The sequence below is a fragment of the Phasianus colchicus genome, chromosome 2 (genome assembly GCF_987193195.1).
Source record: "Phasianus colchicus chromosome 2, bPhaCol1.hap1.1, whole genome shotgun sequence".
Classification (NCBI taxonomy): domain Eukaryota; kingdom Metazoa; phylum Chordata; class Aves; order Galliformes; family Phasianidae; genus Phasianus; species Phasianus colchicus.
This window is the reverse complement of record NC_143437.1, coordinates 40470742-40498203: the sequence shown is the minus strand read 5'-3', so window position 1 is coordinate 40498203 and position 27462 is coordinate 40470742. Positions and strand designations below refer to the sequence as shown.

General features: G+C 40.1%; 2 protein-coding genes across 12 annotated transcripts; one reads left to right on the top strand and one right to left on the bottom strand.

Moving 5' to 3' along the window:
* The first annotated feature begins 632 nt into the window (after positions 1-632).
* On the top strand, positions 633-6461 carry FAM89A (family with sequence similarity 89 member A). The gene is made up of 2 exons (XM_031613575.2): positions 633-940; positions 4633-6461. Exons 1-2 carry the CDS (start codon positions 689-691, stop codon positions 4789-4791), a joined length of 411 nt encoding a protein of 136 aa, XP_031469435.1. The 5' UTR covers positions 633-688; the 3' UTR covers positions 4792-6461.
* On the bottom strand, positions 6441-27387 carry ARV1 (ARV1 fatty acid homeostasis modulator). 11 transcript variants are annotated; one of them, XR_016464240.1, is made up of 10 exons: positions 27115-27387; positions 22983-23102; positions 22305-22458; positions 20577-20801; positions 18764-20129; positions 17656-17765; positions 13085-13208; positions 10273-10377; positions 8077-8181; positions 6441-7758 (listed from the first exon to the last, which is right to left on the bottom strand). XR_016464240.1 is itself a non-coding variant. In XM_031613611.2 (5 exons), exons 1-5 carry the CDS (start codon positions 27304-27306, stop codon positions 20023-20025), a joined length of 798 nt encoding a protein of 265 aa, XP_031469471.2. In that variant the 5' UTR covers positions 27307-27387; the 3' UTR covers positions 17885-20022. The 11 variants fall into 11 exon arrangements, 1 of the variants encoding a protein (XP_031469471.2); XR_016464243.1 differs by lacking the exon at positions 17656-17765 and adding an exon at positions 8666-8741; XR_016464244.1 differs by having other exon boundaries at positions 18793-20129.
* Positions 27388-27462: the final 75 nt, after the last annotated feature.

Below are 27462 nucleotides of genomic sequence, written 5' to 3'. Positions count from 1 at the left end.
TCTCTAGAAATTGAAAAAAAAAAATCTTCTTGACTCTAACTCACAAAGCATTAAGATGCAGAGCATATCGTCTTATGTACCAATCCCTGTAGCAGTGAGTAGATACAAATAAAGAGTGGGGAAAGATTCCTCAGCTGTAAGCTGGTTTAAGATCATTGCCAGCGAGTCTGATAAGACTGAAATCATGAAAAAGCCACGCGAGGCTGCAAACAAAGCCAGAAGCGACGCGAAGCCCTAACTCTAACGTTAAAAACCACGGTATCTCGTTACTTGTCCAACAGAAACCTGCACAAACCAACCGAGGTTGCGGCGATAGGACCCCACCTTTAACCATCTGCTCCGAACCGCCCGGTTATGCAACGGCAAAGATAATAATGGGAAACAAAGGGTGCGCAGCTCGCGCTCACAACTGGCACACGACCGCTGTGTGCGAGGGCGGGAGGGAGGCAGGCAAGCAAGCGGCAGGCGGGCGGCGCGGGGCCATTCCTCCCGGGCAAGGCCCGGCCCCGCCGCAGACAAAGCCCGGGGCTCGCCGCGAGCACCTGCGCTCCGCCCGCCCCCGCCTCCGCCCCGCCGCAGCCCCGCGCGGCGCCCCGCTCCCCTCCGCGGCCCGTAGGCGGGGCGGGCTCCGGGCGGCGCCTCCCGCAGCGCGGCCGACGCGGCTCTTTCCGACGCTCGCCGCCGCAGCATGAGCGGGCCGGGGCTGCTGGGGCCCGGCGGCGGCTCGGGGCTGCCGCCGCTGCCTAAGAGCTTGAGCGGGCTGCTCAACTCCTCCTCCTCCGGCGGCGGCGGCCAGGGCGGGCGCTGGCGGGACCTGGAGCGGCTCTACGCGCAGAAGTCCCGCATCCAGGACGAGCTGAGCGGCGGCGGCCGGGGCTCGCCGCGGCCCCCGAAGCCTCCCAACCTGGACGCGGCGCTGGCTCTGCTCCGCAAGGAGATGGTGAGCGGCGGCGGGACGCGGGGCGGCCGGCGGCGGCGCGGAGCCCCCGGGGCGAGGCGGGCGGGGACGGCGGACGTGGCGGGCGGGACTCGGCGCGGCGGGGGGTGCCGCCGCTCGGCGGCCGGGCGGAAGGGCGCACCGGGAGGCACCGCGACGCCGTGCGGAGGGCGAAGCGAGCGGCCTTTGTATGGCGGCTTAGGGCCCGCGGGCTGGGGCGGCCCCGAGGAACCCGGCGGCTGCAGCCTGGGCTCGGGGCGGTCGTTCGACCGTGGGCCCTTCGGTAAAAATACCACGGGGAGCTGAAGGACGCAGTGGTTATTTTCCACGCTCTCAGAATGCGGGGCTGCTCAATGAACGCCCTGTTCGGTGGCAGCCGTCTGAACGTGCCACCCATCTCGGAACTCAGAAGAAAAATGAGCACTGATTCATTTAGCTCGGGTGAAGGACGCTTGGGCGCAACTTTCCTCAAGACCTTGTTTTGGTTCCGTAAAGCTATTAGCACAGCTCCTCGGGGCGGTCTGGCACACCTTTGGGTTCAGCACCCGTGTGGGTGTTGGTGTTCTGCTGATGCCAGGTGCGCTCCTAATGACTAATGAACCACTTCAGTGTTACGCACTTCGCGTTCTGAAACAATGTACAACGTTGCTGCAAAACCTGCCCATCCTAAGGCTTCTTTTACCGTGGTGGGAAGGTATTCGAACTGAAAAAACTGTTGAAAGACTCTTCTGTGGCTTTAACAGGAATGTGCAGCGTGATGAACGCTTAGTCTGTCACAAAGGCTTCAGCAAATAATTGCAATACAGCTTAAAATGGCCTTAAATCCTTATTTGCCCAAAAGGATGGGAAGCATGACTGCCCATCCACTGCAGGGGGGTTCTTCTATAGTAGTGTAAAGGGACCCAAGGATATGAACTTTGTTGTCTTTCTCTTTTCAGAAAAAGCAAAGCTAGCTCCTATAAAAATCTAATTTACTTTTCCTAATGGGAAATCAAATGAGGTGCTTGTTAAAATCACTTGGCACTGGAATTCCCCTTTGATAATCTGTTATCCTTGATGATAATCTGATTATTTTTTTTCCCTTCAGAAGTGTTTTATCACACTTTATCACTGAAGACTTTGTAGCAACAGTCCCCTCAGTTCCAGGTGTGCTCCTCTGTGGCCTATGCAAACTGACTGTACCCTCACGTACTGATAGGCTACCTTTCATCATGGGGATAATGGCACGTTGTTATCTGTTTTGAATGTTCTTCCTTTTGCCAATCAAAGATAGCATTGCAACTGAGCATTGAGCGCACTTCAGAGTTTCAATACTGAATGAGGAAGCATCTTTCCCTGCAAGATATCCTGTACTGGCTTTTTGATGAGGGGAATGGTGGATTTACATGCTGGGGGAGGAAGGGCATCACAGAAAAATTCATCTCAGAACTTTGATCTTGAAGAGAAATGCTGATAGCTGGGGGTGCACAGTATGTAGCCTCGTAGGTGCTATGAGAGGAAATCTCTAGAGTCAAATGCAGATGAGTTGGGATTAAGAACATTATGCTTGTGCTAGCAAGCTTGGATGTTTCTTCAGGCTTTTGATACATCAGAATCATACTTGAAGGTTGTGAAGAGCTAGAAGCTGTGGTTTTCTCAGTAGATCTGCTGTTGTTGTCTGATTGACACTGATGACAGGTACGGACGTAATATATTACATATAACTACTTGATCCTAGGACTTGCTAAACTGATTCTGCTGATCAGTGTCTAGTTTGGAGATTACAGCTAAGAGCAGAATGGACTGTCACTCAGTGCACTAAAGTGCTGCATTGAGCAGAGACAGGAAAGCTGCTGCGAATTTGTGTGCTCTCCTTTGAAGACAAAGATCTCGCATCTGGAGTCTCTTCTGTCTCTGTGCTGAATTTTCCTGCTCAGTTCATTCCCTGTTCTCCTAATCACTCTGAATAATTCTTCACCAGTCTTGTCTTTCAGACAGACACTTAGTGTTGATGCAAGTTTCCCTAATCTTTCTCATGTTTACATGTAACAGTATTAAGTCCAGCTTCACAGAATTCTTTCTTACTTGAGGTGAGCAGTTTGTTTAGATGGGGCAAGCCAAACTTCATTAGCTGCCAGCCATAAAGGCTGATCTTCAGACTTTATTCTTGGGTAGGTAAACGTTCATTAGCTTAATGTGTCTGATGAAATTACCTCAAGTATGACTTAAGTAGAATGGGTCTGGATATGGTGCATATACTTACTTTTGTTTGCCCCTGTGCAGCCCTTTTGGTCCAAGTGCTGATCTCCTACCATAGAACACATAAAGGCTAGCAGGCACCATTCAGTGAGTTCTGCTTGCTTGGCTTGCTGTAGAGTGTGCACTTAAAGAAGGAGAGAGAAAGCAGTTGTCTTCAATAATGAAAAAAATGAGATGGGGAAGAAGAGCAGCAGAAGATCTGAGGGTACTGGAAGGCACATCTGTAATCTGGCAGTTCAGTATAACGCTTCATACCTTATCCTGTCTCTGCCTGAGAGGCAGAAGTATTGATATCCTGGTCTGTAGGAGGCATGATCATGTCTCTGCTTCTTGACCTGACCAGGTAATACAGCTTGGCTCTGAAAGATACTGTATGTTTTTCTAAGGTGGAGTGGTGATGTGGTGTGTGATGCTTGTTTTTCCTCCTCCCATCTTTAGATAAAGGAGCTCATAAGATAGGGCAGGCTGGGAGGGACCTCAGGAATGCCAAAGAAAGATCTTGTATAACTTCTTGTGGTTTTCTTATGTGCTGAATGCACCAGTTCTTAGAATTTTAATATGTAAGGAAAAGTTTTTGAGGTAAGAGTTGTCATTCTGTGTAAAATACACCCTTCCATCCCCCTTCCCCCGTTTTCAAATGTGAATTATAGCAGAAACTGCTGAAAGACTGAAACTTGCTAAGTATAGCCAGTCAGCTTAACGCTAAAATTCAGGCGTAATAGATACTTGAAAAGGTAATATTGGGCAGAAGTTTTAATTTACTGTGAGAGAAAACTCAGATTTAATGTGATCTCACCTGGATAGGTGGGAATGTCAAAGAAATTCTTCATTTTGTTACCACAGACGGAAACCACTTCAAGTTAAATGACCAACTTCATTTAGTATTCAATGTAATTTACCCATTTTTGTGCCTGAAATAAAGGTGGAGGCTGCCGGGTAACTTTGGTGTTGCTCCTAGTCTTTAACTAGATTTCGATCTAATATTTTAGGAGTTTAGGGGACCCAAAATACTTGATGACAAATCAGGCCAATGCATGTAAAACTCCAGGAGTACCAAAAGGAATCTTGAGTAGCATGTAAAAATGTCTGAAGGTTTGCAGACTGTAATGCACACCCTTATCTCATTCAGCTTTAGTTTTGCTGCCTTCAGGTAGCATGTGGTATTGTGTTAGATGTGGTTAACTGTAAAGGCAGAGAAGCCAGCTGCCTGTGTATGTCAATATAGAACAGAAAACTGAGCAGAGATACTAAACCATGAAGTGAGAAACCAGTCAGAGCTGCAGTTGCATTTCTTTTATTTGGGCAGCTCTAATCAAGATGAGATCTGTAAAAGACATACAGTGATATCAGAAAAGTGTGTCTTCCACATTGTTGCATGTACAAGCATTATGTTGCAAATAAAATCACACTTGTAATATTACATTATTTTAATTTCTCTTCTACTCCTTCCCCATCAGGTTGGCCTTCGGCAGCTAGATATGTCACTTCTGTGTCAGCTGTACTCCCTGTATGAATCCATTCAAGAATATAAAGGTGCCTGCCAAGCTGACTCTAACGCAGACTGCACGTATGCTCTGGAAAATGGCTTTTTTGATGAAGAGGAGGAATATTTCTAGAAATAATTCTTCGGTCCTACTCTTGCTACGTACACTAAGTCACTAAGAATGACTGGAATCTCTACGGATGTATCTCTTCTTGAGGAGGAGCACCCAGCTATCCTAACTTGCATTCAATTCACTTATTCTAACATGCTGTCAGCACAAGTTACTCATGCAAATACCACTTGACGAAAGTGCTGTACTGTAACTTCTGAAGAGTCCTCAAACATGTTTGACAAGGGTTTTCAATGTAATTGCAAGGTGGGTGTTTTCAGCTTACAAACACTGATAGCTTATAACTGGAATTTTAATCATAGAAGACAGTAATGACTTCCTGATCTGTAGCAACTCTTTGGGGTGGGGAAAGCCTCCGCTGTGGTGTAAATAGCTATAGGTGATTTTGTTCTGAAACAGTGTTGATAAATGCAGTTTGAACAGGCATCTGGATGCACGCACATCCTCAGCTCTACTAAGCTAGTTCTGCTCTTATCAGCTGCATCCAGTTTTGTACTGGGTGGATTGTTTACACAGTTTAATTTTTTTTTCTTAAGCTAATTTTGACTTCCTTACACCCAGCTTACAAGCTGTACATGTGATACTGAATGCTATCAGCAGTTTTTTTCTGTTGATCTAATTCACTTTCTTGGTACTGCCATTTGGCATTAATTTTTATACAGTTGTCTGGATTTCTGGCAAAACAGCTCTTTGACCTGCTAAACTCTGTTCTGAAATGGTTTGCTTAGCTTTTACTGTACTGCGGAGTAAAAGCACAGAATCAAACATAGTCTGTCTGCCACTGTGTGGCTTGGAATAACGTGAACTCTTGTGCAAGTGTTCTGGATCATATGAAGGAGACCTCTCATATGACAAAATGGGACAAATTGCAATATTTTGTATTGGGTGAACTTTGTTTCTGTAAGGTAGATTACAGCTCTTTTTAAAAATGCAAAATAAATATTTTGAGCACATACTTTGCATACGTTAAAACTTTTTATACTGACTTGTTCTTTGAAGTATAACTTATTTTTGTTTTCAGAACTTAAAGCACTCAATTTTCTTTTTAAAATTTCATAGCCTGTACCTGTAACGCTTAATTAGTGTGGAATACATGAGTTGCCAACTATCTTACTCTTCCCTCATTTCTGTTTTAAGTAAAAACCAGCTCCCAATGTGATTTTCATTTAACTTTCATTTTAAAAATGCTGTAAATCACAGTGCCTGACTCATGACACAAGCTAATAATAAGGGCTTAAAGCTCAAGGGGTTTTTGCATGGTTTACGTCTGGCATGCATACAGTTTACAGAATGAATTTGAAATCAATTTCTGGAGTAGCTACTCTCTTAGTTTTTGTTTTTTTTTTTTTAGCAAATGCTAGGATGTTGCAGTGATAAAAGCAAAGAGACCTTCAGGGTGGAGTTTTTGTGCGTTCTCTCTAAAACTTTTATTTAGTGGAATTTAATGGCCACAAGAGTAAAGACTGTGCTGTAATTGTGTATGTGTTTAAGCTCTTAAACTAGTCTGTGAAAATTGCTGGATTTCTTTTTGTTAATTCTGGTCTAATTACTTCTCTCACACAAAACTAAGTCAGATGCAAATAATCCAAATGGCTACATCTATATTTAAACTGCTGTGTGCATGTATGTGTTATGTATATGTACACACATACATGTGCATGCAACTTGATGCTTTGACCTAGGAATGTATCAGCTTCGAATATAATTTGCTGTGCTTTTGGTATTTATATGAGGCTTTTTCTAGTCTGTTGAAATACTGCTATTTTCTTGCTTTTCCTGAAAAATAAAAAGCACGGTGTTTAGCAGAGCTTCATGTCTGTGTGTTAATTTGTCATTTCAATACATCCAGCACCCCCAAAGACTTCTTTGAATTAAGCATAGAAATTCTGTCTCTGCAAGAACCAAAGGTTGTTTTACAGATGCTTATGCAGTGCAATTCCTGAGCAGTCCCAATGGTGAGAATGGACTTAAGCAAAATTTGTAAAGCTTTCTCTTCATTGCTAACTTTAAGCTTCATTTGAAATCATCTGTGCTTTTTAATGCAGCATACTTGTGAGCTAGGAAATGTGGCATGTACCAAGAGAAACATCAGTGTCTCAAGGAATTACTCCACAATGCTATTTGTACTGGAAGAAGGATGGACTATTAGACTTGCTAAGGTTTTAACACTTTGTCCCTTTCAAGACCACCTTGCATAAGAGGGAAGTTGTGGTCCTTATTCCTAAGCTAGATTCAAACGCAGTGATGGCTGGATGGCTAGTGAGAAGTTTAAAAAAAATGCTTCCGGCTTCAGAAGCATAGTTCCATGCCTTTTGTTTTGGTTACTGAGCAGCCTCTTCAACTGTTCCATGCAGCTTCAAGTCAGAGTTTGGTTATACACGTGATCAAAAAAACTGTGTTACTACACAAGCCTGCTGCTTTCAGTCCAAACCATATAACAACAATGCTTTTTCCCATTTCTCCTCCATAGCCCCAGTTTACACGTGTGCGCTTTCTTCTTGCTCTCCAGTTTGACCAGCAGGTCCTGGTTCAGCCATGCTGGTCTCTTGCCTTTTTTCCTGATTTCTTCCATCTAGGGATAGAGTGTTCTTGTGCCATAAGGACAGCTTCCTTAAAGATCTGCCAGCTCTGCTCTGCTCCCTTGTCCTTGAAGACGGATTTCCAGGGGGTTTTGTTGATGACTCCCTGAAGAACTGGAAGTTGGCTTTCCTAAAAATAAGCTTTCTGATTTTACTCTTTGCTTGTCCAGTATCACTCACAAGCATGAACTCCACCACTGCATGGTCACTACAGTGCAGGCAGCTTCCAATCCTGATGTCACCGATCAGTTCACTCATGCTGGGGGGCAACAGGTCCAGCATTGCATCCGTCCCCCTTGAAGGGGTTGTCTATTACCTGACTCAGGAAGTTGTCCTCAGTACATTTCAGGAGCCTCCTGGATTGCCTATTTTACCATCATTTCTCTCTGTACTAGCAAGAATGAACAAAGCTGTAAACAACACAACTGATTTCACTTTGTTTTCTGTAAAGACTACAGCTTTTTCAGCAGTTTTCTCTAGAAAAAAATCGAAGGTTAGCATACTACTGCAGTCATAAAATGGGGACAGCAGCTAGTTAAAACAATGAAAATGAATTACGTGTCAGCAAGTACATATTAAAGGATCCTTGACTGACTCACTTTCGCAGCATCTCCCTTAAAGTAAAGTGAATGAGTGTTAATGTTTAGTCAGCTACACAGTCTCTGAGGCTGCAATGTACAGTGAACTCTAAAGATGGCTAAAAACATACCTCTTGCATCTTCAGTCTCCTTCTGTGTCATAGCTGTGTATCTCACCATGACATGGGAAATACATGCTCTCCCACCAGACCTAGCTGTGCTGGATGCAGGCATACCTGGTGAGAATCACAGAATCACCGAGGTTGGAAAAGACCTTCAGGATCATCCAGTCCAACCGTCCATCTATTGCCAATATTTCCCCACTAAATCGTGTCCCTCATTACCATGGAAAGCAGACAGAAGTTGTGTGACAGATGGGAGCCCTCAGCCAAAGGAAAGCTTCACAGATTCACTTCTGAAAATGTGAGAAAAGACTTTTTCATTCTATTCAGATAGAGTGTATATTACCAAGTGATACCATGCAACTCCTAGGCCACACGGTCAGCTTAGCTGATGCTACTTTAGAGAAGGCTGTCAAGAAAACAGGAAAAACATCCTGCAGCTCAGCAACAGAAAACTTAGTAAAATGATTAAGAAGGTGATTAACTGTTGTGAGCTCTTCACTAGTCTTCCTCTAGAGTGTCTACATGTGGGGTAAAAGAATTAGAAACGAAATTACCAGGTTTCTGTTGGCTGTTTGAAGGCTTTTTGACAATGTACCTTCATTTTATTGCTATGACAACTGCAGTCGTATGGTCATAATTAAATCACAGTCTAGTTTTGAAATGTTCAGAGTCTGCAAACAGAAGAATCGTAAAATAGTGCTCTACTCAAGAACTCAAGTGTCATAAAATAAAAAGGATGGCTGATGTACTTGACAGCTATAAGAGATGGCATTTAGGTCCAACTTCAGTTCCTGAGGAATTCTCTGCCAGTTCTATAGATTTTAGAGGGATGGAGCTGGAATCAGGGGCCTTTTCCTGAAATCAGAACTGCTGCTGCGTGGTATCTCCAGCAACCTATGCTGACATAGGAGAAGTATTCAAACAAGCAGTGCAAACATTTTCAGAGGTGAGGTGATGAAATTTGCCATAGATAATCATTTGAATAGCCTATAAAAATGATTAGTGTTGCTTCACAGAAAGTTTTCAAGTAAAGGTGAAACGAAGTTGTACTCTGGCATAGAGTCATCTTTCAGTTTGCTTTCAAAAGATAAGGTTTTAATGCAAGATTTGGTCACGTGAAATTGAAAGACTGGGGGAATGATAATGCTCAAAATTTGCAAATAATAATTTAGTTCCTAATATAGGTAACCAGATTATTATCCACAGCTTTTTTAAATAAGTTGATTTTTTAAAAAAGTTCATATTTCCTCATAAATTATTGTTTGCAAAGTTTCAAACAGAGTAGCAAAAAACTCAGAATCTGTGTAAATAAGTTAATCAAGTAGTGTCCTTTTACTAAGCTGAGGCTTTGCCTTGCATTTAATCTAGTTCCTCAAGAAACACAGCTAACAAAACGACTGTCCAAGCACCTGCTGTCAGTCTTATTGCTATTAACTAAATTTGATGTGATAGAAATCACAAAGTTTGTCTGGTTTAGCAAACCTTGTAAAAAATAGCCACTGATAGAAGAAAGACTTAGTGCTGCTTTGGCTGCCAAGATCACAGGTGAAAATCATGTTTTCCTTTCTGTATGGTCATCAGCAGCCAGAAAGCAAAAACTGGATGGCTGTGTGGAGCTTTACAGCAGCCTGGGTGCCTGCTGCATCTTTCCTAGTTCTGCCTGCCAAGACTAAATACATGTGGGTGGTGTGGGAAGGTGGGAGACTGCAGTGTGTTTGTTGGTGAGCATGAGAACTGGGTATGTTGCATGGGAGAAGAGGCTTAGGGGAGACTTTGGATATTACTTTTTGGACTAAATGGGATGTTGGAAGGTGTGAGTGTTGTGGTGAGGAATGGCAGTGCTTTTGGAGGACAGAGGTAAGTGAGGTCTGAAAGAAGATGCTCAGACACAAGTTGGTTTCACTAGCTTTGCTGCTCACAGCTTGGGGGATTTCTCTTGTCATTTTCCAGCAGGTTTTAAAATCTGGGTGTACACTCCTTGTCATGGATTTCTAGTGCTGAAGTTATTTATTGCAGATGCATAGTTTTGCTTACTTGAAAATAAAGCATTTTATTTACATTGCTGTCTAGCTAAAACCATTAGTTTTATTTATGGAATTGATTGTTCTGATTGTTCTGTCAGCAAGGGGAACAAATTTCCTCACTCTGTCATTCAGCTGACTGCTAGTCAGAAATGTGAAATGGGTGGATTAACAGGTGTACCTGCCAGAAGGAGTCCTATCATCAGGGCTCTTTTCTTGCCCAGCGCGCAGCTTTGTGCCTTTGAGCCATTTGGAAAGAATTGACTCCTGTTTTATTGAGGTCTGCCTGTAAAGAATACATCACCACAGTAGTTTGAGGTTCATATTCCTTTCCATTTGCTAAATGCACTTTCTAAGAAAACAACTCCTCAGATGTGTATTTGCTGGTTTATCTGAATCTATTAAATTTAACAACACTGCGTGACGTAAGGAAATAACTTGTTCTTAAAAAAACAATAATTAATAGTAATATAAACTAGAGCTCTGTCTTATTTCAAAAGTATTCTTATATTGATTTTAACATTTTCTGAAGTTTTAAGGCTCCATACGCTAAGTGGTAAGGCTCCCTACCAAGCTGTTCTGACTGGCTTTCTGACTATTCTAACTCCATAATCAGCTCTGCAAGCACACAGGGTCTGTTGCAAAGGGCTGGCTTCTTTGGTATTCTGAGGTTAAAATAATCTGTGAAATCTGTATACATTGTTTGTACACAGTGACAAGCTATCCCAAGATCAGATTGTCTGGAAGAGCAGACATAGCTCACAATGTAGATTTGCTCAAGGGCAGATGTAATTGATTAAACTGTAGGTGAGTCTTGATTTGTGCTGGACTGGCGCCTGCTGCTTGCAGGGCAATTAAGCTTCATAAGAATGCAGCAATATTACTGTAGAAAGTTCTCATTCAGAGGGCCAGCAGTGAATTTGGCCATTTGTTTTTAAATGAAAGGGTAATTTTGGAGGGGATGAACATCTACTGCACAAATCTGTTGCTTTTATTTATTTATTTCTTCCTTTCATCGTTTCTATTCAGGAAAATTCATTAGATGGATGTGGCAACAAACAGCATTGGGTAATCGAGCTCACATCTGATTTCAGAGGAATGTGCTTTTAGCAATAGAATTTACATTTTTCAGATAAGGTTGGTATGTAATTTAAAGAGACAAAACTATTTCCTTTTGAAATACACAGGCTCGTGACTACTTCCAGTGAATTTCTGCTAGGGTTTTAAATGCATTAATGCTGCAACATTATTAAAATAATGTATTTAAGGTAATGCAATTTTTGAGAATTCCTCAGTGTAAATCAGAGGAGAAATCTCTTACAGACTGTGGATTATTAGAAGTTAAAATGTGTGACCAGAGCAGACTACATTGGTTGCTGTTGGGAATTGTCAGTGCGTAGAGTTCAGACGTGTATCAAACTGCTGCCTTAAATTTGTGGTAGCAGAAGTAGTTCAATCCTTCTCACAGTGCTAAGTATTCTCTTTTAGAAATCTCAAGCATTTCTTCCATGGGTCAGAAACTTCCCTGTGATTATCTGGCTAGACACATGAGTAATAGTTTTAGAGCTCTTTTTGGCTCAGGATACCAACCACTGTCACAAACAATAAAGTTGCCTGTCTGCATCCTACCAGCTATAGCTTAAACTGTTCTGACTCGTCAACCAGCAGAACCTTTTAAATCATTTGCAAAAGGGCAACATAGTAAGGTCATCACTTCACTTAGAAAAGCACCTGTAGGATACAGGCAGTAAGTTTTGTTATTATTTTTTTTCCTCTGAACTCAACCCTTTGTCGCGTCTTCAGTTCAACTGAATCTGGGATTTAACAACAATCTGTAGCACTATTTGTACTGAAAGCCCCACTGCTTACAAGGTTGTTCTGCCTGTGTAAGATACTGGAAAGTTCAGGCACTGCGTACAGAGGTGAATTTATAAGAATTGAGGCAAAGTTTTGAATAAGAAAAGCAAAAAACTTAGATAGGACCACGCATATAAACCGTGTTACTATCAACACAACATGGGCTATTCATGTCATGGAATAAAACTATTTTTGTCTTTTACATTCCACAAAAAGTAAATTACCTAAAGATTTAAACACTTGTTTGGTACTGGCAAAGGCCATTTTATCAGAATTAGCAGAAAAAAAATAACAGGCTGTTACGAAGGACATTTCACTTCTCATAGTACAAGCATATCAAAACCCTGTTACCATTTGTTACCTTTTTGTCTTCTGAATACAAGACACCTACATTCTGAGTCCTAATATTCCTTCTTTCTTCTGTTTAATATCGTACAGATCAAAGAATAATCTTTGGATTACTCTTGCTCTTTTTGACTGATACTTTCACGATAAGTGAGTTGTGATAATCTCTGGGGTGGTGAGAGAAGGAATTCTCCCATCTGTTTTATGTATTTCGTTTATCTTGCCTCATGTCCTCTTCTGTAGGATTTGATTAAGGCCTGAGTTTTCATATGTAAATAGGTTTGTCTTGTCTTCAGTGCTTTCTGTGATCGCACAATGGGACTTCTTGTCCCCGTGCCACTTATCGCTAGCCAGTCATTCACAATGTCCTTTCTATTTATGTTGCAAATGGAGATTGTTCTACTGTTTGAATATAACTTCTCATAGAGAATAAAAATCTTTTCTCTGTCGTTAAATGCAGGTGTGTAGAGACAAACACGTCAATCAGTATTAGAGGAGTCAAGCATATCTCACTGTAGATGTTAATTTGTAAGAGAATCCGTTTAAAAGTGTGCTGGCTATAGAGACTGAGACTACAATTCTTTTACAAATCAAAAGGGAGTTTGTACAGATGCATTTATTATCCTGAAACAGAGATCTCAATTCACCATGTCCAATCCTTGCGTTCCATTCTAAAATAGATGCTCTAGTTTTCAGACAGTGATCGTATTTTTGTTTCAACTTAACTGTGTGTAAGCCAGCGTAAAAGTCTGGACAAGAATTCTATAGTAGATTAAAAATGTACAGACTACCTTATTTATTTTGAAGTCCCAAATACATTGCAGTTGTACAGCTAAGGAGTCCAAGTGATAGATTTTAATGTTTCTGTCATAACAAAGGTGTTGCAGGAGGTAGCAGAGACTTTGAAGAATGCAACTAGAAAATAAAAAGAGGAAAGTGCATTAGTAAAAATCAAGCCTCCATATTCATGATGAATTTCTCATGTAAAGTTTACATTTTCACAAAATCATATTGTTCAAATAAATTGACGTAATTTAAAGACTGAAAAACAACTGGTCATTAAACTGCCACTGCACACAGTGAAATCAAACAGGTCTCCTAATTTAGGATAGACAGCTTAACTTGGCTCTCACAAACAGGATCTCTGGCTGCCAGCTGTAACAGCCATCCAAAGTGCCAGTTCGGCCTCACTGTCAGAGGAAGGACCAGATCATCTTTGGGTTCCCTTTTAGCCCCGATTCTGTGCAAACAGATCACTTCCCACCAATAGCAGCAGAGCCAGCTGCTTGCTCAGGACAAAGCTGTGCACTCAGGAACAGCTGCTGCGAGGAGTTGAGAGGAGCCAGCACTTTTCAGTATAATGGCATGAGATTGCAGATGGCTATCTTCCACTCTGCCATTATAAAGAGGAAGGAGCTGTGCATGAGAACTTCCTGTTTTGCTGTCGTCCATCAGGACAGAACAGAAAGGATTAAAAGCCTCTCTGAACTTACTATCAAAGAGCTCCTGCAGCTGAACTAGATTAGCATCATCATGTCGGCATTTTTATTTAATGAAAGCAGATAGGTAACAATGAGGGAAGGCAGAAATGATCTGTATACATTTTTTGATGCTGTTTTATCAAGAAGTTGTTTTTAATCTGTCTATACTTGCTGAACAAATACTTCATTTATCAACTATTTTCATATTGCTCTCTCCCAGGATGGAATGAATTCAAGATGGGTTATGGTTTCCTAGCTGTGCAACTCATCTGCCATTTCCACACTACAAAGTAGGAGAAATGTCCTCAGATGGAAACAGAGACCCTTGGTATTGAAAAAGCTGATCAGCAGTATGCTCAAAATGACATATATAATTATGCTCTCTATTCTTCAGAGTCCAATCCATTTTTCCTGATTCTGGTACATGTCACTTTATTATGCAGTCAACGTTCTCTTCTTCCTAGTTAGTTATTATAACATTATTGTTGGCTTTTGATTTTTGTTGATGAAAAGAATGCTGTAGTCCTATTGAGAGAAAAAGATGCTATCTCTGCTGTAGCCAAGACAGCATCAATGGCTTTGAAGGTTAGAATCAAATCTTATACTAGAAGCAAAGTGAGAGACCAAAGAAGGGATCGGAGTTCAAGAGTGATGCATGTCTGACAGCATCAGATGGGCTACAGGCATCCATGGCAGGAAATGGCTATAAAGGTAAAAACCTTTATGGATGCTTAGAAGCAGAGTGAATTAATGGTTATAAGAAGAGAATGTAAGCTGAGTAGAAGTGTTTCTGTATCAACATTTTGCTTTCTTGTTTAAATTTACGCAATGCTACTGGACTAATTTACAAAAAAAAAAAAAAAAGATACTAATAGTAATACTTTTTCAAAAAATAATTCTTATGCAAGACATACCCGTCCCTTCCACCTCAAAGCCTCAGACTGCCAAATAAATTTTCCTTTCAGATAGCTGAAAGTAAGATCAGTTAGTGTGTTAGCTCCCACCCCTTCGATTTTACTGAACCAATTTCAGATTTATTTTGGCACATGTAGCTGCAATAACTTAAAATTTCTTATAAAGGATTAATGATTTGCAGTATATACCCCTAAAAGTCTGCATATATGTATGCTATTCAACTGTTTGTCATCAAGGCTCAGAATTAAAGCCCCCTTTAACATAACAAAGAATTCTTTGAACATGTCAACTTTGATATTCATGTTCTATGGCTCCTGGCATGTCTGTTTCAATATCTGACATTCATGGTGGTGACTGACTCCCAGAAACCTGCAGCTGAGAGGACATAATGCTTTTCATCTTTTTAAGTAGACAACAACAAATTAATTCTCCCCCAAATCCAGTGATGATGGAGGTGAAATTGTTTTATGCAGATACAAACATCCATAAACAAACACAAGGTCTAGGTCACAGCTGTAGTCAGTCTCATATTTGTGATAAGTATTCAGATCTTAATTCATATCCCTATTCCTCTGCTTACGTGCATAGCTGTGGCATGCATTACTGTGCGTCTTGTGGACAATTCTTTTGCCTAAAAACGTATTCAAAATTACAGTTAGAGACAATAAGAAAATTTGGGGGTCATATGGACTTACTTCTCCAGCAACCAGCACATATACAAACTATATGAATTCCCACTCTTATATTATGTAAAGGAATTTAAACCACAGTTTTATACAGAAAGGAGAGGAAAAAAAAGTCTATAATCCTTATGAATAGCAATTAAAACATAATTGGCAGTATTTGCTAGGTAGTATTTGCTTTGCATTCCTGCTGTTCATTTATGCAGTGCTCAAAAGAGCTTTACATATACAGACCATATTTATGGAAAAGATTTTACAGAACTTCAACTTCAGGTCTTCTTTCCAGCTACCCTCATAATATATAAGCATTATTGGAAAGACTCAGAAGGTCAGAACAGCATTGTAAGTGAGAATACTGAAATCTCGTCATATACTCCTTCCTGCAAATTCTAACTGTGGTTAATTTGAAACCTGGGTTTCAAATTATTTCAGTGACAAAATTCCTACTGACTTTTAGCAGTGAAGTCATATGTTCACTATGCCTTTTACCACGTTTGTTTTTTTTTTTAAACTCAGAATAGTCACAGTTTGCATGACTGTTTATGTCTTAAATAAGGTGTCATACTAAAGTAATTTGCATTCCTAGCTTTCCTGCTGAAATTGTGAATTAACTCTGTTACAAAGTTGGGAAACAATTATTTTGTGGGCTGATTTTGGTCACTAAGTTCATTAAGCATTTCTCCAAAGTGAAAATGAGTAACACTTTTATTTAGAATGTTGGAGATATTACAGAACAAAAAATAATAAAAGATTATGTACTAACAGTGCTTCTATGTTCTTTCCAGTTCCAGAAACAACAGCGCTTTACTCTTGAACTCCAGATGGCACTGCAGTGCTTATTATTACTTACTTGGGTGAGAACTGGATTGGAAAAATGCAAGTTCCTGAAAAACAATAGCTTTCTTGTTTTAAGAGAAATCAGCTGCTAATAGTTTTCCAGTGCAGATGGATATTTTACTTTCAGTTTTATGAATACTGGGATAACAAATGGCAGCTTGTGTGCTGGAGATAGGACTGGTTGTGTAAGAAAGGACTCACTTGTCTATGTTTGAATGAGGTCACAAGGGTAGTAGCCTTTTCCTCACCACTGGGACCTAAGGCAACACATACTATTGCTGTGAACAGGAATGGCTGTGCAACAGCAGAGATTCTCCATTCATTCCACAATTGATTCCATCAATTTCTGTATAATTAGTTTGAAAAAGCGTATTTACAAGGATTGAGTGCAAAATGCTGAAATAATGAGGCTATCAGTAACTTTAGGGACAGTCCTTGGCTTTACTGTTAGGAAGATACCCTTTGTCATTTGTCAACGTTGTCACTTATAATATGGCAAAAATATTTACAAGAAATAATATTCTTCCTTCATGTTCATTCTTAGAAATATTTAGGAGTATGATGTTTGTTTGTTTAATCACATACTCACACTGTTTTATACTACATCCATAATAGCTCAATATTTTCTTGCATTAATATTTCTTAAGACTAACCTCCCCCCCCTCCTTTTTTTTTTCCTAATGATCTTCTCAATTCTGCCTGTCACCTACATCCTTTTAACTTTTACTCCTGTTCTCTACTGTTGTACAGAGTAATTTCTAAATACTTGACCTATGGACCCAGTTAAAGTTCACAGCTCTCACTGGATAATCACTAAACTTTGGCACAACCCAAGTCTAAATAGCATCACTGTTTGTTTTGTACACTTCATCTGACAGAATCCTGGACTTGTTTCCTTCTCCTATAGGCTACGATATCTTACTGGGTTCTCAGAAAAACACTTCATTTCTCTGACCTTTTACTTAGTTCAAAAAAAAAAAAAAAAAAAAAAAAAGTAAGCTTTTCATACAAGTTAATGAAATGATATTAAGATATGTAGGAAGGGCAGCCTATTTTTAATACATTTTCTAGCACAGATGACTATTTCATTACAAAAACAAATTTAAGAAAGATGAGAGCAAAAGACAAAAAAGAATAAATGTGAGAGAGACATGACTGTTTTAAACAGGCAGGACCTTAAAATAGTCGAGGTTTTCTCTGAAGCACCATATGAGACCCTTTCCCAAATGCATTGAAAATGCAGTCCTCAACACACACTATCAATGGTCAACACACAAGCACACACTGAGAAAATCCTCAAGTTCATACTAGATTCATGGAGTTTTAGTGCACTTGTCACATTAACACTGGTACATTAGTAGCCATAAAATCACACAAGGCAGAATGCCTTGCATGAGTTGATAATAATGATGCCTGTGAAAGACTGAAAGCTTGTACAACACCTACTTTTGTCCACGACTGTGTAGCTATTAATTTTTTCTCCTTCCTCAAAGTTGCATAAGAATAATGGTGGCTCCTGATAGCATTGCAGAGTGCATAGCTGAGATACTATCAGCCTGCATGACAGAAGATGTAAGCACTAAGTGTTCATTTCCATTTTAGGTCTACTAAATAAAACTCAGAAAGCATCCCAAAATATTTTTAATTCTGAATAAACTTTAAGAAAATGGCTCCCTTCAAATTTATATATGTTTTATTTACATATTTTGTTTCTGAATTGGTGACATTTACATTATATGTAATACAAAATCTTTTCCTTGTATGTACAGGAAGGTGGAAAATACCATATCAGAGTTACAATAACAAATGGGGTTTAACTCAGCAAGCACCAGCATCTTCCTAGTGCATATTCTTGTCACCCTCTCTGCTGCAGCAGAACAACATCCCCTCTTTCAATATGGGGGCAGAAGGTGAAGGAAGAAAATGAAAGCAGGCCAAACTTGCTTCCCTGAAGCTCTTATATAGTGTTTACTGCACTTTCCCGTTGCAGCTTCTCAAACTGAAGCATATGTTGCAATGATGTGTCTGGCAATGTAGGAAGACAAGCTCTTCAAAGCACCATCAGCAATGTACTGTTTTTAAAAAGATCATGGGGGAGGAGTACCTCTCCAAATCTAATTATGCAAAACAATGCATGTTCTAGATACCAGATTGCCAAAGTTGCTAAAGCAAGGTGGATCCCTCATACACCTTCACAACTATGTGCTTACTGGAACAGTTTTGGTGTTGACTTATCTTGTGTACTTAAATGGAGTTGCACTTTATTTTTTATGGGTTTTCTTTTTTTCGGCCACATCACATGCTCAGGAAGATGCCAATTTTAACAAGTGGTACATATATGGTGTTGGCTTCTGATCTATTGAAAAACAATTAGCAATCCTTTGCTTTTCTAACACAGTAACTTAACTTGGCCTGCATAGTTGCAAGGGTTTTAATGTCTGATGTCTTTTGTGATCATAATCTAGACCTACTCTAAACCTGTTCATAGTTAACTTGGAAGATGTTGCAAAATTTTAACTAATGCATTTTGCAAAACATAGATAGGAAACTGTACCTGAGAAAAATGAAGAAGCTAAATGGTACCTGCAGACAGTACAGCCTTCCAGAACTGAAGCAAGAAAATTAAACACTAGATGAAACACAATGGAAACTGGTCTGCAGAAGAGTAGGTCAGTGTCCTAACTACTGCCTTGAGAAAATCAATTCTGCAGTTCCTTTGTGCTATCCCTCTCCTTGCCTGTGAAGGAAAATGGTGCAGAACTTTCACAAGTGTCACCTTATTAATACTTTCCAAATCTTGCCTCTTTTTTCAAGAAATAATACTACATAAAAGAACATTGCTGAGTAGTCTTACATTTCCCTTTTTATGAAATAACATACAATTCAAAGCCAGTTAAAACTGTACTTCCTAGAGATTACTCTAGAAGTAGGTATTTTATTATTCTGGAATGTTTATATAAACAATTCAAAGAACGGAACTTAGTTTTTCCACTCTAGTTTCAATCTGCAATACTTGCCTTTTCTATTAAAAAATCTGTTTGCACATGTGCATTTCTCTCTGAAATCTGTTTTTGCAGAAATATCAATTTTGGCTTTTACATTTTTCCACTGATTCTTTTCCTTCCTCCTAAGGGAACAATTCATCCCCCTCTTTCTGCCAAAATGCAGTGATTGCTAACAGAGCTGAAATTTTTGTAGCATACCGTTTTTATTTCAGTCAGTTATATAGCCAGATTTATAAAGCTCCTAGGATAGTGAAATGTTCACATTTTTAATAGAAAAATAAGCTAAGGCTGAAGTTTCATTGCTTATCGCATTAGACAGCCAAACTTCCAAGTGCTTCTCATTTTAGCTCATCCTCAAACTGTCTACTAAAATTTTTATTACTGATCATCTTCATTATCACTATAAAAACAGTGTCTTCAGAGCCTGCTGGCAGAAATCTTGCTTAGACAAGGGGAGCAGAGGTGCAGGCGCTGATCTTTTCTCTCTGGGGACAGCAACAGGACCTGAGGGAGCAGCTTGGAACTGCATCAGCAGGAGGTCAGGTTGAGTGTTAAGAAATGGTTCTTCAACAGAGGGTAAGCTGAGCACTGGAACAGGCTCCACAGGACAGTGATAATGGCCCCAGACTGCCAGAATTCAAGGAGCATTTGGACAATGCTCTCAGACACAAGGTTTGAATTTTGGGTAGTGCTGTGTGGAGCCAGGAAATGGACTGTGGGCCCCTTCCAACTCAGGATATTCTACAACCCTCTTCATTTGAAAACGATCATCACCCTATCCATATTTCTTTAGGTCTGAGCTGACATTTCAAACATCCCATCCAATTTTCTGGACCAAACAAACCACACCATTTTCCAAAATTAATCCAAAGAAAATAGCCAACCAAGGGAACACTCGGTTCAAGTTCAACGTAACTGCAAAAGAAAACAAAACAAATTTATGAATTTCCATCTAAGACCATAGAAACAATGTGAGAATTCATAGTAATTTGTATGCCTAAGAAATCACACAAATCTGTTAACACCTGCTTTCCAAAGCCATGCATAAAATTAATACAAAGCATTCATCTTCTAGGCACACAAATAATTCTACTCTGTGTTTTGATGATCCACATTGAAATGTCTCAAACTATAAGTGATGGATCCGATGGCTTTAATGCAGTATATAGAAAGAGATGTTGATAAGTTTGTTTTTTTTAGCTCACTTTATATGTAATTTAAATATCACCACTTTAGGCTAGAGCTTTTTCAATCACACATCTCATATTGATTAAAAAATATAACAATAGAAATGACTTATCTAGCAGCTGCATTTTCTCACACATTCTATACAAATGATACAGTAACAAAGCAAGAATGTACCTCTAATTGCCTGAGAGTTTGATATCAAGACGAATACTTTTATAAACACAAGGCACAAAGGTGTGTAGTCATGTTCCCAAATAACAGCTGGAATTAATAAAAGCTTTCCATAGCTGGACAACAGCAGTGCCTTGAGAAGTAAAATGAAGTCAGACTTCGTTTTTAGCATCTTGGGTCTCCTCCACCACAACGCAATAAAGATGCCAACCAAAAATGAAGTTTGTTCTAAGAGACAATAAGAGAAGTTGAAAAGAGAAAATGAAGCACCAAAATCAAGTCATTTTTGATACCTTATAGTGAAGTGACACATCTCTAATGCACCTGGGCCACTGCTATTTAAAAGACACATGCAAACACAAACACGATTTTCATCTCCTGTGTTCATTTTAATAGCTATACATTATTACTACTTAAACCAATTCAGCATCATTACATTCAAAATAATCCTATCACAAAATTCTGCTTGAAATTACAAGTCAGAGTTGTAATTTCTTACATCACGCAGCACAGGTACATGAAGCTCTTTTTAACAGAAGGTGAGGTTTTTTTTATTTTGTGTTGGGTATTTTTTTTTAAATTCTAACTGTCTGTTAGGCAGTAAAACAGAGTCATCAATACATTGCCTTTCTGAAAAGGTCACCAGCAGTGAACTCTTTCATTCAGGATAAGGAATACTAAGGTGAAAAAATCATTGAGCTATTTTTGATACCTTCTCCCTGTATAATGCTGGAACTTATGCAGACATCAGAGCAACTCACATGACAGCTGTAATAGCTGAATTACTACTGAAATACAAGTTTCAACATTTTTGCTGACATGTAATGAAAACCTACTAGAGCAACATTAGAAAACAAATGATTGAAGTTAGATTTTCAATGTCTAAAGAAAATATTAATTTCTGTCTGAATGTTTGATTTAAAGAATATCACCTGGAAAAAAAATAAGAGAATAAAAGCCTTAACCAAAATAAAACAAAAACTCTCCCTGCTTCTCCCTGTAGTCTTAGAGCACAGGAGTATTTTCCTTTGTTTGGTTGGTTTTGTTTTTAAAAAGCATTTAGACACTCTGAAAGACTTGTCTTTCCTTTTTCAATAAATTGTAAGCAAAATTCTACGACAACGAAGCATCTCCCCACGTTACATATTGAAGTGTATATTATAAATTATTATATAATATATATAATAAATGTATGTATGTTACTTTAAAATGAGTAAAACCAACAGGGTCATTTTAAATAGATTAATGTAGAAAGAGGAGCACACTCTATTATAGGGAACACAACTGGCAATATATCACGCAAGAGAATGAGGCACAATGTAAACTGCTGAGAATGCTAATGTGCTTGAAACAGTGATCATATATAAAGACAGTATCTGGAGCTTTGCACCTTGGAATGAGGCTGAGCTCTATGCTGCTCTTCAAGCTATTTAAATGAATTAAGATTGTTTGCAGAACATTGCCACTTTTCAGTGATTTGATGTCAAATGCTGATCATGTCAGTCTGAATATCATATTTGTCTGAACTGTAATCAAGTTTGAAAAATGAATTTGTAATAAATGGAGGCAAGTTAGAGAATGTGTGCATAATAATTTAGCCATGCTGGATTGGACATGACTTCTACTCTATGTTACTAATTTTTGGAACGCAGATTTGCAGAAAGACTCATGAAATTATTGAATGCTTAAGAAGTACATTTGATAGTTACATGAAATAATTATTGTTCTTACCTAAAGAAGCTATACCAAACATTCTATAAAAATCCCATTCCTTGGCATATCTGATTAAGTCATCAGGATCTGTACTTTGGCTAGAATCCCGGAGCTGCAGCCACCTGAGATAAGCTTCACAGAGTAAACAAAATATGTAGAGCTTCCCATGAAACTGCAAAATGAAAGAATAATAAAAACATCAGTTAAAGCACCAATATTAAATAAGTATTTAAAATACATCCTTATATCTCTAAACAAGCAACCTCTGAAGATTTTAATATCTGTTTAGGAATACAAACAAATTATTCTGTTGCGTCCCTAGTTTAGCAAATAATATTTTTAACATCAATTCACAAGATAGGAAAATTAGAGAATGTAAAAATTGCATGGAAGAAAATATGTAACTGTAGTTTGCAAGGCCTGTTTTCTACTTTTTTTTTTTTTTTTAACTGAGAAAGCATTTTTATTTAGGAATATAAAAACAAAGTTGTGCTGCAGCTAATAGAACTGTCCTTTGAGACTTTGTGTGTTCTATTCACAATACTAGACCCTTAATCTGAGAACAAGACTGGTTCACCTTGCTGGTATCAATGGAAGGGAACAGACTCTAAAGTTTATACCTATTCCAACCAATGTATTAAACTCAAGTATTACCTTTAACCTAAAAATTCGCAAAGTAGGTGCATAGCAACTTACATTAATCTTTGTATTGAAAAGAATGTGTCTGTATGCTTGTGCTTTACATAAAATTGCATTAATCAAGATGATAACAGGATCATACTCAATGTATTTATCCACAGGTTTCTGGCACGATTTCTGAAAGTCACAAAATAACAAGAATTAGAAAGAAGAGAAAGCAAGAGTTCATGCTCCTGAGCTTAGCACAAATGCATAAATACAAAGTAGCTATTCAATTCTCATTCGTTTTTCCTTAATGTAATCTTTATTTTCAATTGGTTTTTAATTCATCCAGAAGAATTGCTTTTTTGCCCTTTGACATTACAGTCAATACAAGCATTTCCATTATAAACCAGAAAGATACACCACCTATTTTTATAGGCTTCAGATTAATACAGATCAACAAACTATGAAGGATGTACTTATTTCATTTATCATTACCTTCTTTCAAAAGATATGCTTTATCTTCCTATCCTACCTTTTTCTTCCTTTCAAGAAATAAAAATATTTTTTTCCTGTTGCATTGTTCCTCCATGCTGATAAATAGTCCAGTGTTTCAATTTATTTTTCATTATTTAACAAACAAATATTAATGCATTTAGAAAACTTGAAATGTAGTTTTCACACACAGATGTAGCTGATAAGTCAGAAACTGCCACTGACAGGTGGTAAGACATGAAAAAAAAATACTTCTCCAATTCATCTGTTGGTTCCTGCTGTGCCTACTAGAGGTTATTTCACCCAGCCCATTTCAAACTTATGGACTAGCCTGGATGGGTGCCCTCTCCTTGACTTGAGCTCATGAGAGGGAATAACAAAATTACTTTGTACTTGTGATCAGAACAGTCTTAGAAAAGCCTCAAACAGCAGACCTGAGAGGAAAATAGCTTCTAGGGGAGAGCAGAGGAGCAGCAGCACTTGGTCACAGCAGCCAGTTCAGCTCAGAACAGGGCACTTATAAGAAAGCTGCATGTCTGCAGGACTGCTTTCTTCTGCTACCAATGCTCCAGCTCTGCTACTTGCTGTCTCTAGCTTGTCCTGAGCTAATTCCACTTCCCAGGCCTCCACATCAGCTGTCATGCTCAGAGTGCAGAAGTCACAGAATGATCTCTATTTCCATTTTAATGAGCTCACAGCTCTACACTGCCAGAACAGAAATCCATGCACAGCAGCTTTCTGAAATACTGCCAAAGTCAAAAACACAGCATGAGACAACATGAAACTACAGGCAAGCTCCACATCAATTTGACAGTGATTCCTTGTGTCCAAAGTTAACTTTGCCTTGATATTTATCAGAATTACTATTCGAGAAGTGAAGCGTGCAAAAATTCACCAGCAGATTGACTTAAAAGCCCAATATCTATAACAAATGAATAAATTGAATAAAGCACCTGAGGAATGCTGCTACCATTAATTAGTGTTTCTTGGACCCAATAAAGAAAAAAGCAAACTCATTTGGATGAGAAAATACTAAGTACAATGACAGTGACAAAGTTAGAAGAAATTAATTCAAAAATGGATTAATTAACTGACAGTTTGATGGATCTAAAATTGAAGCCAGAGAGATGGAAGAAAGGACAGAATTAACAGAAGACAACAGCTACAGCATTTAATAATCGAAAAATCTACCACAGAAGAAACTGTAACTGCCCCTCCGCTCCCTGTGAGGAGCTGCAGCCACCATGAAACCTCTCCTCAGCTCCTCTGCTTTGGGCTGTTCAGACCCAGAGCCCTCTGCCACCATTCACACGCCTCACCCTCCAGACTCTGCCCCATCTTCTAGCCTTCCTTTGGATGCTGTCTGATAGTATGTAGCAAGGAGACTGCTACAAATGAATACACAAGCAGCAGTATTACCTGTAACATAGGTCTAGTGCTGCACAGCTACAGCCAAATAAATCTATAGCTGTAAGACCGATGTTTAATTCAGCATACTACCAAAATTTAGGAATCCTACTTTACTTATGTTGATTTAATGGGAAGAGAAAAATTGATATCACAAAAAGCAGCCATCTTCAAGGACTTCTCACACAGACAGGACAATACATTCATGCCTGCTTATCTTCTTAAGTTAGATGAGAATCCTGTTCTTAATACATTTTATTTCTATTTGAGTCTTAACTATACAAAGGAAGAGTCCTTTTTGCTGACCCAGTCAGTGACCTGGTCAGCGTGAGGTCACTCAGGGATTTATGAGATCTACAACACATTTCACTGCAGAAGACTTGCACGTGCACTGACGGACTTACTGGACAAAATGAAGACAATAATTCTGAAATCATGAGGACATCACAGCATTAATAAAAATTTCAGGATAAAGTTTTCTCCATGCCTGGATTTCGGTAATTTTTTTCCAACTGTAATACTAAAATATCTGCTGTTAACTCTAAGCACCTAGGAAGCAAATGGGATGAAAGCCTGGCTTCAGCCAAACCAACATAAGCAAAGGTTAATGCAGTTCACATACAAGTATGTTTATCTTGACAGTTTAAACTAGTTAAAATGATGTCACTTTATGAACATTGATAATCCATAGCACTTTCAGAGAAGATCAGTCTGAGCAGCTCAGCAATGCAGAACTGCTTGCAACCTCATTTTTAAGATTGGGGTGCATTAAAAAGAGCACGGCCCAGCCCAGGCCCATGATGGTGCTGGCCTTCTATGACTGTGTCACTGCCTCAATTCATAAGGGAAGATCCACTGATGTCACCTATCTGGACTACAGTAAGGCCTTTGACATGGTATCCCACAACATCCTTATCTGCAAATTGGAAAAAGGTGGATTTGAAAGGTGGACTGTTGAACGGACAAAGAACTGGCTGCAGAATTGAGTGCAAAGAATGGTGGTCAATGGCTCAATGTCTGGATGGAGATCAGTGACAAGTGGTGTCCCCCAGGGGTCAGTGCTGGGACTGATACTCTTTAATGTCTTCACTAATGACACTGGGATTGAGTGCACCCTCAACAAATTTGCTGATGACATCCAAGCTGTGGGATGCAGCTGACACATGAAAAAGATAGGATACCATCCAGAGGGACCTAGCCAGGCTTGAACAGTGGGCCAGGTGAACCTCGTGACTGCAAGATCTTGCATCTGGGTCAGGGCAACCCTCACTACCAAAACAAGCTGAGGGATGAAAGGATTGAATGCAGCTCTGCAGAAGAAGGCCTGGGGGTACTGGTGGATGGGAAGCTGGACATGAGCCAGCAATGTGCCCCTATAGCCCAGAAAGCCAACTGTACCCTGGGCTGCAAAAAAAGAAGTGTGGCCAGCAGGGAGAGGGAGGTGATCCTGCCCCTCCACTCTGCATTGGTGAAGCCTCACCTGGAGTGCTACATCCAGATGTGGAGTCCTCAGTACAGACACAGACATGTTGGGGTGTGTCCAGAGGAAGGCCACAAAAAATGATCCAAAGGATGAACACCTCTCCTACAAGGCCAGGCTGAGAGTGCTGGGGCTGTTCAGCCTAGAGAAGAGAAGGCTCTGAGGGGACCTGACACTGGCCTTTTAGTATCTAAAGGGACGCTACAGGGACGATGGAGACAGACTCTATAGCATGATATTAACAAAAAGCAACCAAAAATCCTTTTTTTTTTTTCTCCTGTGTAGCGTGCAAGTCAGAAGATAGCAGAAATCCATCTCTATCACCTTGACTGCCTTCTACCTGAGAATACCTGTTGATAGCTCCAGTTTTCAAATAGTCTCTATTTCTGATTTAAGGGAGGGAATCAAGACTACACCCTCTTCCCCCCTTCCTTCCCCTCCCCCCAAGTAAGTAAATAAATAAATAAATAAATAACGCAGAGTGCTAAGTGATCCAATTTCTCCACACGCTACAGAAAAACACACCAGAACTCACCCCAGGCCACAAGTTTGCCCTGAACACTATCCAAGCCAGACAGCTGGATATTGTGCGAATCACAGAATCGCTCAGGTTGGAAAATGCCTTAAAGATCATCGAGTCCAACCGCAACCCAACCATACTGCCCTAACTAACAGCCCTGCGCTAAGCCATGTCCCTGAGCATCACATCCAAACGGTTTTTAAACACATTCAGGGATGGTGACTCAACCACCTCCCTGGGGAGCCTATTCCAGCGCTTAACAACTCCTTCTGTAAAGTTTTTCCTGACATCCAACCTAAACTTACCCAGGCACAACGTAAGGCCATAAAGCAATAGCCGAAAGCACCGCCGCAAACGCTATAGCCGCGCTGCCCCAGGCCCGCTCCCGCCCGACTCACGCAGACAGCGATGCGGAGCACGCCGTGCCGGTAGTCGCGGTAGAGCTCCGCCGCTTCCCTACTGCACTCCACGCAGCGGTACGCGCCCCGCTCCGCCATCGCACGCCAAAGCACGACCCGCCACCGGCACTACCAACCGCCTCGTTTCCGCGTTCAGATACGAAAGAAGGACGGACCCTCACCGCGATGCATGCTGGGAATTGAGGTTTTCTCCCGCCTCCCGGCAGTGAGGCCCACCCGCTGCAGGACTCCATA